Source organism: Lissotriton helveticus, chromosome 9, assembly GCF_964261635.1.
Source record: "Lissotriton helveticus chromosome 9, aLisHel1.1, whole genome shotgun sequence".
Taxonomy (NCBI): Eukaryota; Metazoa; Chordata; class Amphibia; order Caudata; family Salamandridae; genus Lissotriton; species Lissotriton helveticus.
The window spans coordinates 972993724-973011384 of NC_136070.1; the positions used below are offsets into that span (position 1 = coordinate 972993724).

The window sequence follows — 17661 nt, forward strand, 5'->3', positions numbered from 1 at the left end:
CAAAACAACTCATCAGCCACATTATAAAAAGGAAGTAAATCATCCCTGACACTGGTTTTATTGGGCCAGCCCTTAAAAAGATAGCTTTTTAACATTACCAATTTCTCATCCTCACTTTGACATTTCATCCAAAACTGTTCAGTGATATCTTGATACTTAGGAGAAACCACGTCAGATAAACTTAACACAAAATCAAATTCACTAATACTGTTGACTTTGTCTTCTTGACTACTACAAGGAAGACGTGATAAGCAGTCCGCAGTAACATTTTTTTTTCCAGGTATGTATTCCACAGTAAAATTATATTCCTGTAACCTTGATGCCAAACGTGCAATCCTTGCTGTGGAGTTCCAACCTCCACCAACTGATAAAATATGTACAAGCGGCTTGTGATCGGTTCTCAGGACAAATTTGCTTCCCCATATATAAATTCTGTAATGTTCAATGGCCCAGACACATGAAAGTAATTCTCGTTCAATAACAGCATACCTGCGCTCTGTCTCATTCAAGGTTCTAGATGAAAAAGCCACATTCCATTCCATGATACCATCCGTCTGAGATAGCACACAACCCAAACCATATAAACTTGCATCAGTGGTGATGATACATTTTCCCACTCTAAAAGGTTTCAAGGTTGGGGAATTGACAATATCATGCTTAATCTCAGTAAAAGCCTTATCTTGCTCAGCTTCCGAAACAAATTCATTACTTTGCCTCAATAATTTTCTTAATGGTTCCATTTTTGTAGCAAAATTGACTACAAACTTGCTGTAGTATTCACACATGCCCGAAAAAGACAGTAGCTGTTCTTTATTGTTCGGAGCTGGAGCACTGAGAATGGCTTCAACATTTGATTTCTTGGGAATCAGACCTTCCCCAGATAATGTGTGTCCCAGGTGCTCAACAGATTTTCTAAACAGTTTGCATTTGTGTGCTTTGAGAGTGAGACCATACTTTTCCAATCTATTACATACTTCGTTCAAGTGTGAAGTATGTTTCACCTCATTTTTGGAGAAAATCAAGATGTCATCCTGAAAACACTTTACGAACAAATCCAAGTCTCTGAAAATTTGAAACATAACCCGTTGAAAAACGGAGGCTGCCGATGCCAACCCAAAAGGCCTCCTTTTGTATTGGAAAAGGCCCATGGGAGTGATGAAAGCCGTATACTTTTTGGAATCTTCAGTAAGCTCAATTTGATGATACGCAGACCTAAGATCTAACGTGGAGAAGATCTGCGCACCATCAAATAGAGAAACAAGCTCATTATTCTTTGGAAGTGGATGACAATCAATAATAATGTTGGAATTAAGAGCCCTCAAATCAATGCAAACTCTCAACTCTTGATCGGGTATGCGCACTAAAACTATGGGCGAAACCCATTCTGACGATTCAATGGGTTCTATAATGTTGTCTTTCAGTAAATCATTCAACATTTCCTTTAACTCCTCTCTGACATTTAAAGGAACCCCTCTTAGTTTTTGTTTAACCGGAAGGGCACCTTCCTTCAGCACAATCCTATGTGAAAAGTTTTCTAATTTCCCTAACCGCTCACAGAAGACTTTGTTAAACTTATAGCTCCAAAATGAAATATCATTTTTACTTTCATCACTAAAACAAATAGAATTTATCATTTCCTGCTCACTACAAAGAGAGATTGGATCCTTGGCTCGTGGATTTAGTTTGATACCAAGTTCCCATTGGTCATGCCAACCCAGAACATTGACCCCTTTCAAGGCAATGTATAATTTGATAAGGGCTGATCTACCTCTAAAACTTAGCGGTACATTTAAAAATCCCTCAATGTCAATCTTGTTCCCATTGAAACCTTCTGCAAAAATGTCCGAAGGTCGTAAGGTAGAAATGTCACACACGGTTTGTAATTTCTCATTAAAATATTCTTTAGTAATTATGGTCCATGGAGACCCGGAATCCAACGTAAGTTCAATATCAATAGTAAAAACTTGAAAAATACATTTCGGAGATTTCTTACTTGTTAAAACTATACACCCACTTTGGATAATAGAAACCACATAACCACGGTCAAGGTCTTGTTTAACTTCATCAACAGTACTAATGGAAGATACTTTTGTAGGGGTAAAAGTACTAGGCGGTGTATGTGATTGTCCTGCTCGTGACTGGACATTAAAACGTTTTTCTCTACACACATTACTAAAGTGTCCAATTTTTCCACAAATATTACATGTTTTGTTCAAAGCGGGACAACCTTGAAAAGAAGCAATGTGTGATTTGTTTCCACACCTATAACATGACATAGAACCGCTAGAAAAATCTGTTCTTCTATTAATGGGACTATAAGAATTCTTCGCTTTCACTTGAGTAGGAATAAAACTTTTGGTTTCTACTTTGGACTTAACTAGACATACTTCTTCTTCAGCATTATTTTTGCTAGTGTTTGAGCTTTGTTTAACCACAATGTCCATCCACTTTTCAGACATCTCAGTGGATTTGGCAATAGCAATGGTTTCTTCCAAATTAGGGTCACCTATACACCACAATTTATCCTGAACTTTCTTGTTCTTGACATGAACAATGATCTGGTCACGGATCATTTCATCCGACATAGCTCCAAAATTACAATGTAAAGTTAGAGCTCTTAAAGCCGTGAGAAAATCATCAAAAGATTCTTCTTGTTTTTGTGCCCTAGTGTAAAATTTAAAACGGTTCAAAGCAATATTAGCCGTGGGCTTGAACCTTTTCTCCAATCTACTAAGGGCTTCAGTATAAACATTCATAGTATCACCACTACCAGTGGGCACCGATAATTGGGGTAAAGTTCTGAAAATCTCTTGTCCTTCGGACCCTAAACAATGTAGTAAAATACTTTTTTTTCTCTCAGCTCCCATACGTTCCCCATCTATAGCTCTCATATAGTTGAAAAATTCCTCCTTCCACCTTGACCAAGGCATAGGAGGATCACCCTTGACTTGTAAAAATTTAGCAGGAGGATCAAATTGCATTATAATAGAGAGAAAATTGACTTAAATATGCACAATATAATACAATAAGAAAAGTCAAAAGAAATTGTCAAGAGCATACATACACTGAAATAATGGACAAAATTCCAAATGGCATATGTAAATAAACTGAGAAAAAAAAATAGTCAATGTTCCTTGAACTGAAGTAAGCAAAAAAAACTAGGATCTTCCAAAAAGAATAAACAGTCAAAGTACTTGTAAAATGAAGTAATGAAATACCAAGGTCTTTAAAAGAAACTGGCTGGAACTCTTCAGGTCTTGAATATCGTGTAACAAAAATTGCATCAAAATAAACACCAATATATGAAATAATTAAACGTACTATAGGCTGCACAAGGTGAAAGCGCTGCTCTGGAATGGTTAAAAAGGAAGTCAAAACGCTGCTTCAATTTAAGGTGTTCGCGTTAAAACGCGAACATTTTTGTGAGCTGGTTGCTAAGAAACAGAGATAAACAAAATGGAGGCACGTTGCGTGACGCGCGTCACGTGATGGTCGCCGCCTACGCGATGATGTTCCGATGACGTTTCCTGAAAGTAAACACTGCCCGCACTGCGCAGTGCCCCGCGTCTCCTGCAAGCTCCGGTAATGGCGTCTCCTAGCTCGTGGCAATGACGCTTCGTCAAACACAGAAGGCACAGAATGCTTTCCGCTTCCTTCGCTCCTCGCATCAGCAGAACGAGGGCACACACTGGAAGATGACGCTGAATCAGCTGTTGCCAGGCATCAGTATGACGAGTGGTTGTCATGCAGGTAAGACGCTATGACGAGTAGACTGGAATAGCGGTGCAGCGGCCAGCAATACTTAAAAAATGCAGACGATGATAATATGAGTTCAAAGCTACATCTGGCTGATATTTGGGCTACATTTGGGCTCTTTCTGGGCTTACCTGCTATTCGTGAGGAGTCGGACTTAATTTGACTTTCAAGCACTGCACCTACTTAAGGATGTGAATGTTACTCACCATGATGACTACAAGTCCCAGAAATCCCGGCGGGTCGTTGTGGCCACGCCCACTACTAAGTGTAATGATATGAATAAAAGAAATTGAATGGTGAGCCCCGCAGTGTTTGGTGTGTCTGCCCAAGAAGAAGAGGCGCAATGCCTCGAAACGCGTCGTCTTTGTACAACCATTACAGGGCGCAGAGAAGCGAGCTGCAGCGAGGCTGATAATGATGAGAACGCTGTCGAGTGCCCTCCCGCTGCTCAAGGGCAATTTGTACTGCAATCAATTTTCACGGCTGCTCCTGCCGTGGGGATGAGCACCGTTTTCAGACCATTTTTCAGACCAGAAAAAGAAGTCAGACTTGTGCTGTGTGTTTCCTTGCTTCCAGCCATCTACATTAACTGTTCGCGACACCCGCTTCGCGGGTGCCGCTCACCGCCTCTTTTGCCCCGTCCTCCCTGGTGTGAGCGGATCCACAGTCCGTGGTGAGTAACGCGCTCCCAGGTTGAGGATTATAACAACAGTTTGTGCGTGGAGCCTACCGGGGGACTGCGAGGTCCAGCAGCCTCAGCTGCACACAGCTGCTGCCTCTTCCCCCGGCGGCCACGCCCCCAGCCTCCGCATTTAACACCGCCTGGGTTCCTGGTTCACTGGCGCTTTCTGGGCTTACCTGCTATTCGTGAGGAGTCAGACTTGTGCTGTGTGTTTCCTTGCTTCCAGCCATCTACATTAACTGTTCGCGACACCCGCTTCGCGGGTGCCGCTCACCGCCTCTTTTGCCCCGTCCTCCCTGGTGTGAGTGGATCCACAGTCCGTGGTGAGTAACGCGCTCCCAGGTTGAGGATTATAACAACAGTTTGTGCGTGGAGCCTACCGGGGGACTGCGAGGTCCAGCAGCCTCAGCTGCACACAGCTGCTGCCTCTTCCCCCGGCGGCCACGCCCCCAGCCTCCGCATTTAACACCGCCTGGGTTCCTGGTTCACTGGCGCTTTCTGGGCTTACCTGCTATTCGTGAGGAGTCAGACTTGTGCTGTGTGTTTCCTTGCTTCCAGCCATCTACATTAACTGTTCGCGACACCCGCTTCGCGGGTGCCGCTCACCGCCTCTTTTGCCCCGTCCTCCCTGGTGTGAGCGGATCCACAGTCCGTGGTGAGTAACGCGCTCCCAGGTTGAGGATTATAACAACAGTTTGTGCGTGGAGCCTACCGGGGGACTGCGAGGTCCAGCAGCCTCAGCTGCACACAGCTGCTGCCTCTTCCCCCGGCGGCCACGCCCCCAGCCTCCGCATTTAACACCGCCTGGGTTCCTGGTTCACTGGCGCTTTCTGGGCTTACCTGCTATTCGTGAGGAGTCAGACCTGTGCTGTGTGTTTCCTTGCTTCCAGCCATCTACATTAACTGTTCGCGACACCCGCTTCGCGGGTGCCGCTCACCGCCTCTTTTGCCCCGTCCTCCCTGGTGTGAGCGGATCCACAGTCCGTGGTGAGTAACGCGCTCCCAGGTTGAGGATTATAACAACAGTTTGTGCGTGGAGCCTACCGGGGGACTGCGAGGTCCAGCAGCCTCAGCTGCACACAGCTGCTGCCTCTTCCCCCGGCGGCCACGCCCCCAGCCTCCGCATTTAACACCGCCTGGGTTCCTGGTTCACTGGCGCTTTCTGGGCTTACCTGCTCTTCGTGAGGAGTCAGACTTGTGCTGTGTGTTTCCTTGCTTCCAGCCATCTACATTAACTGTTCGCGACACCCGCTTCGCGGGTGCCGCTCACCGCCTCTTTTGCCCCGTCCTCCCTGGTGTGAGCGGATCCACAGTCCGTGGTGAGTAACGCGCTCCCAGGTTGAGGATTATAACAACAGTTTGTGCGTGGAGCCTACCGGGGGACTGCGAGGTCCAGCAGCCTCAGCTGCACACAGCTGCTGCCTCTTCCCCCGGCGGCCACGCCCCCAGCCTTCCCCTTCATTACTGGCTTCAGTTCTACCGCGACGCGGGACGCGCGCGGGGCGACTACCGGGGCGAAGACCGGGCAAAGAGCGGGCCGTTTAAGGCCGTTCAAGGACGGCAGAGGACGGCCCTGGCCCAGAACTCTTGTGTCTTCGACCCTGTCTACCATAACGTCTAAAATGTCGACCATACGCAACAGAACTCGAAGTTGCGCGAAAAAAGCTATGGCGGTAGCCCAGGTGACTGGACCTATTGATCTTTTTATTTCACGCGTGCACGAGACTATTGACCAAAGTATTGTATTATTGGAAAAAAGAGTCTCTATGGACCTTGCAAATGCTAGGCGCTCATCCTTGGGCCCTTTGGCAAAGGTTAAATCTCCTGCGGTGCAGTCTTTGAATAATTGCTCCTTACCCGTAACTATGCCTACTAACAGTGTTCCGACTGTACTGAATACTGTTGATTTATCGGTTGCCCCATCAGACTCGGATCCGTCCTTTGAGGACCTGGAGGTTACACCAGATCTAGAAACCTGCCAGTCACCTGACAAAGGGGAGCTGAGTCTGAGTGGGTCTAATGATGCGGAAACAGCCCCTGTACTCACTGTTCCCCGGAGAAGGGCTCCTAACCCGCCTAAGGTTACATCGAAGGGCAAAAGTAAAGCAAAAGCACCAGTTAGGAATCACAATTTGATTTCCCCCACTCCACAAATGACTTCAGGTATTCCGTGCTGGGTACAAAACATGGTTACTGATTTAAAACTAGACCTTGAAGCCACTTTAGCAGCACAAATCAAACCTTTAATTTCTAAAGTGGATAGGCTTACTTCCTTAATACACTCCAAATGGCCACAAAAAAAGCAGGGACAAGGGCATGTTCAGTTACAAGGGACCACAGAATTAGCTCCCGAATGTTTAACGAACATCCAGTCCCCCAAAGACGTATCAACTGAGGTTCAAGGTATTGCAGCCCCTGGGAACCCAGTTATATCCCTTGAATCGCAAATAGTGAACAACTCGGTCCAACCAATAACTGTATCGATTCCAAAGGAGAATGTCCCTGTTCTGGCGAACCAACATCCAGTTGATGATAACATTGCCACTACAACCATTCAAGCTAAAGAAGTAGCAGGGAAACCCAATCTAACCTCTGCACAAAATAAACCTGAAGGGCCTAAGCCAAAGCAGGCACGTTTCAGGTCTATTAATTTACCACCAGAGGTTTCTCCTTTTGTTGTCGTGTTGACAGCAGTTCCCCCATTGAAAGAGGGAGTAAAAGAAACGTTTACCGAGCTTAGAAATAAATGTGCTCAATGGCTCCATCTACATAAACCCCTACCTAATAACATGAACGGTGAAATTCTTACCGTGCGTAGAGGGGATTGGGTGGGCAGAAGCAAGAAATCAATAGTAGGGGACGTAATAACTGTTAATTTTAGGGATGTAGGGGCAGCAAGCTATGTATGTAATGCACCCAATAGTGGTCCTGCGACCCAAATTAAACCACTTCCTTTGTCGTATTTTTTACCAAAGCCTGCACGACCTAACCCTCCCTGTTCCACTTTTCAAAGTAACAGTGGACCGGGGTTTTTCCCACAGCAAGCCGTTAAACCTTGGCTGCAACCTCCTTACCCGTCCCCTTTTTTCCCACATTATGTTAATTTACAGCAGCAACCATCAAATGCCTCACCTTTTCCTATGCATCAAGTCAAAGCCCACTGGCAACACCCTTTTTATTTTCCGCCACCTGTACCTCAGTCTGCTTACCAATGGCAGCAATCTTTTCAGCCATCACAATTAGACAAACACCCGTGGCAACAAACGTGGCAGGACCCGCCCCACCCCCAAGACCCCTTGTCTGCACAATTCGCCCACCCAAACAGATACGCTGTGCTAGATGAGGTAGACTGACTTAGCCCTCTAGAAGCACTGGATCTAAACATCCCTAAGTCCATTCTTGATAAGGAGTGTTCCTCTTCCTTTGTCACGCCTCCTGCTGCACCTTACAAATCTACTATATTGTCACTACCAATACCTACCCAGTACATAGATAATCAGGGTAGCTCTGATATATGTATAACTATTGCTAGCCCGAGCCAAAGTTCAGTTACCACCTTTCGGGAAGAGGGTCCTGCCTTTCTACCACTAGCAAATCAGTCGGAGCTATCTGTTGTTGGTAATTCCGGTAAACCAGCAGGAATTTCTCTTATTTCTTGGAACATCGCTGGTCTTGCCGGCAAATTAGGTACACCCTTTTGGACCAGCTTCCTGGGTGAGGGATTTGACCTAATCCTACTTCAGGAAACTTGGTGTCCAGACCCTATTAACATTGAAGGGTATGTATCCTTCTGTCTTAGAGCAACCAAATCTAGCTCGGGAAGGGCTAAGGGGGGACTTTTATTGTTAGTGTCAACCAAGCTGTGTGACTGTACGGTCAAATATAGTACGACCGTGGGGACATACAGCCAAGTTATTAGGATGGAGTGTAGGAAGAATATTGATTTAGTCATTGTTAATTTCTATAATAATATTTTTGATATTAAAAGGGGGGATATTTTACCGCCTTTAGAAAGGGAAATCATTAAGGCTCTGGACATCTCGAAAAGAAAGGTTGAGGTGGTTTGGGCTGGTGATTTTAACTTGCAGCCCTGCCATCTGTCCAATGGGAACATTTGTGGCTTCGATACAGCATTAAAAAGCCATTGGGGAGACCAGGGGGGGAGGGAGGATTCTCCTCACTTCAAACACTTTCAACACTGCAGTTATGGTTCCACTATAAATAATATGCTAGTCACATTAGACATGACCCTGTTAAACTGCAATGTCAATAATCGGGCAATTACATGCCCTACATTTACGGGCAGAGGTGCAGGTTCATTCATAGATCATATTTTGTTGTCTAGCAGTGGAGACTACACGGATTTGTATGTGAATGAAGAAAGTCTCAGTGACCACAATAGCCTACGTGTTACCCTCTTGGGGCATGGTACTTCATTGGTTCCGGGTGGTAAATGTACAAATGATATAGCACCTACCAGACCTAAGGGCTTAAGGGTCAAATGGACTGGCCTAAATTCCAAAGTCAAACAGAAGGAGGTCGTTACTCTCTGTAAGAACCAAATTAGTTATTGTTTGGATGATGACAGTGACTCTGGCTGCTTAATAGATTATTTTGTATCCATGAATAGCATTATTGATGGTATTTTTACTAAGATCCCGTCAGCTAAGGGCGGTCCAAAGCAGGGGTGGTTTGATAAAACATGTATAGTCGCCCTCCGCGACCTAAAGAATGCGCTAGGCACTAGACCACGTGTTAAGACGGAGATACAATACCTCAGGGCCTGTTATAAAACAGCCATTGGTAATAGGAAGAAGGTATTACAGTCTGAGGCATGGGACAAGCTGAGGGAGGCTGCTGAGACCAAAAACAGTAAACTTTATTGGGAAACAATTAATAGCCCGTTTCTTAATAAAGAAAATGTTCCAGAACTGACCTCTCACGTGGCATGTAGCGACTGGGTTACCCATTTTTCTAAAATATTTAATCCAGAAAGGTCAACCTCTGAGTTATCTCCACCAGATCTAAGCCCATGGTTGCCCCTTTCGATAGATATAACACTAGATGAATGCCAGGAAGCTATCTCTTTAAGTAAAGGAAGCAAGGCTCCTGGCCCTGATGGGGTTCCGCTGGATTTATACAAAGACGAAATAGTGTTATGGGCTCCCATTTTGACGCGGGTTTTTAACTGTGCAGCTGAAAGTGAATTTCCTTCTACCTGGGGTCAATCGATCATCATTCCTCTACATAAGAAAGGTGACAAGTCAGAGGCCTCTAATTATCGTCCAATTTCATTATTGGACGCCTCTGTAAAGGTGATGAGTAGGATTTTGCTGAAGAGGCTAGAAGACTGGGCAACTGATTTTAACATTTTAACTAGAGTCCAATATGGCTTTCGCAAAGGCCTGGGTACACTGGACCAATGCGTAAATCTGGACCTTTTAATCAGTAAATATACTGTGGCTAAAAGTGGTAACCTCTTTTTATGTTTTGCTGATCTGAGCAGCGCATTTGATTTAGTTAACCATAACATTCTCTGGGAGGTTCTGCTTGATGCAGGGGCACCAAGGGAAATAGTGAATTTTTTAGCTAGATTGTATGAAAAACTTTCATGTAAAGTCCGCTATGGCACCCTTGGTGAATGTACCCCGTTTTTTAGAGTGTCTCGGGGCATACGTCAGGGTTGTGTTTTAGCCCCGCTTTTATTTTCCCTTTTCATTAATGGTGTTGACCGATCCCTGACTGACATCCCAGCAGATGCCCCTTTGATTGATGGTAAACCTGTTCCGCTGTTACTTTATGCGGATGACGCTGTTCTTTTATCTCGAACACAGTTGGGCCTTCAGCGCCTAATTGATAATTTCATGCAATTCATTCAAGCTAGGCGGCTTCGTGTGAATAAAACTAAGACATATGTAATGTCATGTGGTCAGGCAGCCAAGCAGGTTAAGCATACCTTCTTCCTTGACAAGGAAAAGCTAACTTCTGTTAAATCCTTTTGTTATCTGGGAATAACATATAATAATAGTGGGTCTTGGAACGCGGAATTTGATGCCGTAAAAATAAAAATGCTACGGTCCACTAGTAGCATATTTCGTTTTGCCTCCAAACTCGGCTCACGAAGTATTTCTGATATGGTGAACATATACAATGTATGTTGTGTTTCCTCTGCTCTGTATGGGGCAGGGGTATGGGGTCACTGTGAGGGTATTTCCCTGCAGAAGGAGGAAAACAAGTTCTTGAGGAGGCTGTTATGTGTTCCCCCTTCTGCCTCCATCCAGTTGATCCATGAAGAAGTTGGGATCGAGTATATTTCTGACTTAGCAGCAGTTCGGCCACTCTTACTGTGGCGTTCTATTTGGGCTAAGCCAGAGACTCGATTCACCAAGGATATTATCCTTGATTGTATAGGTTTGGATCACTCCTCACGTGTACTGTGGTTAAGATACATACATCGTTGGTATCTACTTCTTTTTAACATTGATGTGTTCCGTGAGCCTGAAAAGGTTGTTTCCTTTTCAAAAAAAGAAATTAAGATTACGTTCCTTAATTTTCGAAAGGCCGAACGAGACAAAGCCGTTGGCAATCTTGTTACTATGAAATTTTATAAAGACCTAAATCTAGCACCCGGATTACAACCCTATCTTGTATTTGTGACTCGCCCTTCTCACCAGTATGTCCTAACACGGGTTAGATTGGGCACTGTACACCACTTGGTTGCCTTTCCAAACACTAAAACTAGTTCAAACATACCCTGTCCATGCGATAGCACCTCCAGGCAAAGTAGTTGCCATTTCTTGCTTTTTTGTAAATTTTATCAGTTTTTTAGGTTAAAATACCTTAAACTCATTTTTATTAAATATAACATTTGTACCACACAAACAGCATTGATATTTTTATCTTCACTAGAGAACGAGGAGACTTGTTTCTTTTTGGCTACTTATATTTTAAAATGTACAGCTGCCAGGAAAAGTATTGTATTATAATGTTGTTTACTTACCTGTCTGTACTTATGCTATACAGCTGCCAGGATCTGTTAATGATGATATTACTGTTAAACAATCCTGTCTGTATATATATGCTCTCACTTTTATGATCTATATCAATTCCTGTAAATAAGGTATTATAAAACATAAAGTGGTCCACTGTATTGAATGCTTACTTAATAATTTTAATGTACAGTTCCCATGAAAAGCCTAGTGAGCAACTCCTACTGATCCCCAGTTAGTCATTGTAAGAATGTTCGTATTTTGTAATAACATGATGACCTATAGAGGCATGATCACTTTCTACTTGATGCACTTTAGCCTCTTTTCTTTTCCTTTTAGGAATGACTATATGGCGTCCTTTTTAATATTTCAATTATGTATTTTTGCTTGTATGATTTGTATGTACAAATCGAATAAAAGCTTTTTGAATTGAATTGAATTGAGTTCAAAGCAATCCAAAGTATTTCCACTAAATAAAATATCGGTAGGTGACACCTCCTGGTGGAGAGACAGCACGAAGAGTTCTCTCAAAGAATGAGTAGCCAGAAATTTATTAAAAATATCCAAAATGAACCAAAATTGCAGTAATGGATCCAAACTCCGCTCCTGTGCTGAAGATGGCCCGAGTAGGGTTGTCCTCGTCGCCAAATTTTGTAATATTCCAAGGAAAAATAGGCTTTTAAGATGATTTATTGTACAGCACAGCATCAAGTCCTAGCACAGCAATGTCCAGGTTATAACTGACAAACAGTACAGAATGCTGTGTGAAGAAAGCTCTGTTAAGAATACAGAACATGAGAGGAAACATAATATGGCACATGCAGTTAAAGGGACAGGATAAATATACATGACACAATAGCTATGTAGAATATAACAATGACACACATTATTTGGATACCAGGGTGTCTCAGGGGACTGTAGTGGGAGCACAGATCCATGGGTCTAGGAATTGCTGACTGTCTCAGGATTACCCATCATGACAATATGCATATCTCACAAATGATGTCTGAGAGTGCAACATGGGTCATGCATGCTGCAAGGGTGTACATTTTACACCTCACACTCCTATATTGAGACTCATTATCCGTGCAAACACATATGTAGTCCAAACACAGTGCACAGGTCATGGCACAGGCAAGGTACCAACACATGTCACAGACGTCCCTCACACATGAGGCACTAAACAATGTGCAGTCTAATTACCTTGCACCCTAGAGGAACATGAGCAAATGTGAAAACACACAGATCAGGGGACACCTGTGGAGGAGGGGAAGGGATGAAAAAGAGCACCAGCTGAATATGGGGATTTGAAAATACAAAGCACAAATAGCCTGTCTGACCAGACACCCCAACCGTGGGAGTGTTTCCAGGATTCATAGCACCTCAAGTAGCAGCTGACACACAACACTACAAACAGGCATGTACCTACCCCCTCCTTGCTGCTGTCCCTCCTGCACCTGCCTATGGAGGTCTGGAAAGACCACTGCCAGGACCCAGAGCATCTGGGGGGTGAGGTGGCACCTTCCACAATGCCGGCGTGGTGCCTTCATCTTCAGCTGGACCCAGGCGATACGACGGGTCCAGCACCGGATGTCTTGCCACCTCTCCCGGATGTTCCTCAGCTTCCAGCGATGGCCCACTGCACTCCTGACAGACCTGACGATCTCCATCCATATCTCTCCCTTCTCATAGGCAGATACCTGTCATGAAGACCAAGTGAAACAACATCAGTACACCTGCTCCATGTCCCAGAGACACACACTTGCACACCATTGACAATGTGAATAGGGCATAGGATCCTGACAGGACTTGCATCATTGTCCATGTGAATTAGGCACATGGGTAAACCCCAAACACAACATGCCTTTGAAAGGCAACATATGGGCTTTGTAGGTTGGGGGAATCTGTCTTCTTGGTTCAAGGCTGCCCCTAAATACTGTATTTTGGGGGTTTATTTGGTATCTCGAAGTCAGTATCCAATGAGCTACTGACCTTAGGGTGACTACACCCTTGGTGTGCTCACCGCATGTGGGGAAGTGGGCACAATCCCTGATCCTGATTAGAGAATGCCTGCCATCTACAAGATGACAGAAACTGAAGCTTGGACTTCACTTCAACTCCTCCAACTGAGGGGTGGAGTTGACATAGGTGTACACACCTTCTGGACTGTTCTAATTTTTCCCACCTGTCTTACTGCCGAAAAGGAGGGGAGATTGAAAGGGGGCCTGCTTCTGATAGCAGAATAGGCTGGGGGTCAAGTTACAAATGCGACTAGGCCTGTAAAGCTCTCCTGCCATGAATGGCTCTTCTTGACCTGGGGGAGGTGTGACCGCCTCTGCCCAGGAAAGGCTTTGTTTCTGGGCTCAGTGATCAAAGGATCCCACCCCAAGGGTCCAGAAACATGTCTTGTGGTGGGAGGCTGGTGTTCACTAAGATGCCCTCTGAGTACATGGTATAATACATCCCACACTGGCATCAGTGTGGGTTTTTATGCTATGAAGTTTGCTACCAAACTTCCCCGAATTCAGTAAAGCCAATATGGTGCTGTGGAGTTTGTAACGAAAAACTCTCATTTTTTTTTTTTTCCCCCGGTCCTATGATTATGCCTCCAAACTTCAGAGTCCACGGTGGCGGAAATGGACCTCGTGGTAGTCCCTACCTTGATGGAGTCTGTGTCGGGTATGGCTGGTCGCCACTCTTCACGAAATACCTCAGTAAACCCAGATTCGGTCTACCGCCAGAATATTCTCCAAAGAGGTGGAGATTGTGAGTGCGTGCTATCCCGAGTCGCACGAATAGGTGGTTGGCTATAAAGTTTGTGGGTAAGAGGTACAGGCAAATGAGGACAAAAAAGAAAAAAGAATAAAAAAAAAAAGAAAAACTCCCAGCCCATATACTCTTTATGACTTTCCTGCACTTATAATGTCTAAGAATGGACTTAGACACTGTAGGGACACAATTCATGCAACTGTACCCTCACCAGTGTTATAGTGCACCCGCTAGAGGGGTGTCTGACCTATACCATAGGCAGTGGGTTGCAGGCATGGAACACAGAAATGTGTGCCATGTCGACTCTTCACTTTCCTCTGCACCAAAACATGCAGCCTGCAATGGCAGTGTGTGTGTGTGTGTGTGTTAAGGTACAGGACCTCTAAGGAGGGCACAATATGTGCTGCAGCCCTTCGAAGTCTTTACTGGTCATAGTGGCCTTAGTACCCATGATACCTTTAACAAGGAACTTACATTTGGCTGGAGAGGTGCCAATTAGGGGTACAAAGGTACAGTTTTGGGAAAGAACACAGGCCTTGGGAACCTGATTGGCAGTGACCCAGGGCACATCAAGTCAAAGTGCATCAGAAATCTGGCAACAAGTGAGAGGTTACTGCAACAGAAACCCAGCTTCTTACACAAGCCCCCACCTGCCGAAAGGCCAGGAGACTCGGCCAAACTGGGGAGAGTGTTCCCAGTCTTTCTTTCAGGCAAGGAAGAGTAGAGAAACCCAACTTCCTATAGAAGGAAAATGTATACATTTTTTCTATACTAAAAAAAAAAAAAAGTTAACGGAGTGCCACAGCAATGCCTACAAAGTACCATGGTACTTACCGGAAAAATAAAAAAAGAAATATGTCAAATTAAAGAATACATAGGATTTTTCTTACACAGTTTTTTAAATAAAATTCAGTAGTGCAGCACGTTATAAGTAGTATTGCAATGCTGAATTATTATTCTTTTTTGAAGTATAAAAAGAAATGTTAATTGTACAACCAGTTTGGAACACTGTAAAATATAGTATAGTACAGTGTATTTTTAAATTTTGTACATATGTATTTGTTTGTAATTTCTTTCAAGTTCCACTGTACTTCCAAGATGGTACCTTAGTACTCTGTGATTTTTTTTTAAATATCCAGAAACGTATAGATAATTTGCCATACCGAGTACCACTTTATTAAACTGGTAGTAGATTACCCAGAACATCATGCAATCATATACTGCTTTGTTGTTAACAAGTACCGCAAAATTACTGTGAAATTTAGCTGTGTTTCACGGCCTTATATATCACTAAGTTTAAATGCTTTATAACGTTTAAAATGTATTCACTACTTACCTACAAACAAGTAAAAAGTGTATTGAAAAGGAATGTTTCAGGAAGAAACGTGTTTTTGGAACCTCTGATTGCTTTGCACACCCTTGACCAAACAACATGAAACTGTGCATCATCTGCCAATGTAGTAAAAGCAATAGGTCTGCAAAGGTTCATGGAGAATCATCAAAAAGGCTTACATTTATTAATGCTCAAATATCTATGAAGTTCCTAACTCAGGGGATCCTAACTATAACTAAAGGGTGTCTACCACCACTCTGTAATACATCTCATGCAATGTCGGTATTGAAAGTAATTCATGACAAAAGACAGTCCATGTGCGCACCAAAAAAGAGTGGACCAAAATGATAACAACACACAAAAAGTGTACAATTTGATAGCCACTGGTTTTTAGGTGTTGGATAACATTGGAAACTAATGCAAGTTAGCCTCAAGAATTGCCAAAAAATACATCTTGAAATTAGGATACCTTTCCCATGATGTAAATGGTAAAAAAGCAATGTCTGCTTTTTCATTAGAGTGTATAGAAAAGTGATGGATGGAATGCTTGAAATAATCTCATCCACTGGTAATTACTCGGTCCGTATCCCAATCCATAATTATTTTCCATATCATGCTTGCTCAGTTTAGACTCAGCCGTATGCAAATCAGTCTTGATTATGTTTCAATGGGAACAGGAAAGGTTCTCCCTGAACCAAAGCACAAGCAACTGAGCACTTGTTTTGCCCTAGTTAAGACTCATCAGACAGGTATAGCTTAGTTCCATGACAAAGAAAATGTCCATGTCAGAAATGGGGTTACCAATTCTACAGGGGGTAGCATGGAGCAGAGCGGGCAGGCCAAACTTCAGAGGAAACGTGTGAAGCATCCACGCAGTACCCACAGACGACACACCAGGCACACTACAAAAGAGACACAACACTGCTTCTGGTTGGAAAAAGAATACGTTTTGTATTATCTCCAACCTGCAAAGGTAAATACAATAATAGCAGTAATCAGAAAAGGGTGCTAACTGGTGCCAGGGCAATGAATGCAAGGGAGAATATTTACAAGGAAAAATGAGAGAAATAAGAAAAAAGGTTCAGGTAGTCCATTAGTGTCCAGCTGAAATAAAAAGAATGTTATCAAATGCATAAAACATAGGGTCAATATTGCAGGGCAAACACAGGCCTTAATCCTCGGCATCACCTTAGTAGTAGCATACAAGGAAACATTAGGCATAAACACAGCCGGCCTGGCATTAGCACCTCCTGCAAAAGAAACATGCGACACCTAGCGTCAACATCAGGCCTCAATATGCCATAGACCCAAAACATGAGACCGGGAACACTGCACATAAAAACGGCATAGAACATCAGCAATATCACTGTGAGGGGAAGAAACACTAGGCATCAGCCTTTGGGCATGTCAGCATGAAATAAAACATTTAGGCAGGAAGGCACATCATGCATGAACTCAGTAGGCCAGTAACACTGTGCGTATAAACATAGCCTAAACACCTGGGGCTTAACCTCAGGCAGGTAAGTACACCATAGGCCTAAAAATGTAAGAGGCATAAACTACACAGGTACGCAGTAGACTCTGGGACTGTAACATTTCCTAGGTCCGTGCGCCAGAGAACACCTTTCCTATGCACCCGGTCAGCAGCAACCACGTTTCCTGATCAAGGACAGGCTGCAAAGAACACTCCCCTAGTCAGGGGTTAACTTTAGCACCAAAAGAAAACAGTATCAAGGACACCGGCCACTGCAGGGGGCTAAACAGAGCTTGTAGACGCAGCGCTGTAAGAGACAGCAGTCCTGGCATAAGACAGGTCTTCCCAATAAAACAGTTCCTTCAGGCCAAGCAGTGCTTCTGCCGCACAGCGCTTGGGGGCACAGTCCTCCTAATACAGCGCTTAGGAACCAACAGTTCAGGCAGTAACACTTCCAGCAGTGCAGCGCTTCGCAGGGCAACAGCTTCTTCACGGCACAGCGCTTTAGGGTTCTAGCGCTTAGAGTACACAGCAGCGCTCACAGCGCTTGGGCCAGCAGCAGTTCCCAGCGTAATACAGCGCTTAAAACACTCACAGCAGGGCAGTCTTGGTCACGGCACTTTGGGGACACGAGGCAGTCTCCTGCAGGCCAGCGCTT

General features: G+C 44.1%; 1 protein-coding gene across 1 annotated transcript in view; it reads left to right on the forward strand.

Annotated features, from left to right (window-relative positions):
• Window positions 1–3608: 3608 nt before the first annotated feature.
• The window catches only part of LOC144783337 (maestro heat-like repeat-containing protein family member 2A), a 204267-nt gene continuing 190214 nt past the window's right edge, over window positions 3609–17661 (forward strand). Inside the window, exon 1 of the mRNA XM_078662362.1 lies at window positions 3609–3750. Within this exon, the coding sequence (XP_078518488.1) occupies window positions 3609–3750 (142 nt within the window). The remainder of the gene's footprint in view (window positions 3751–17661) is intronic.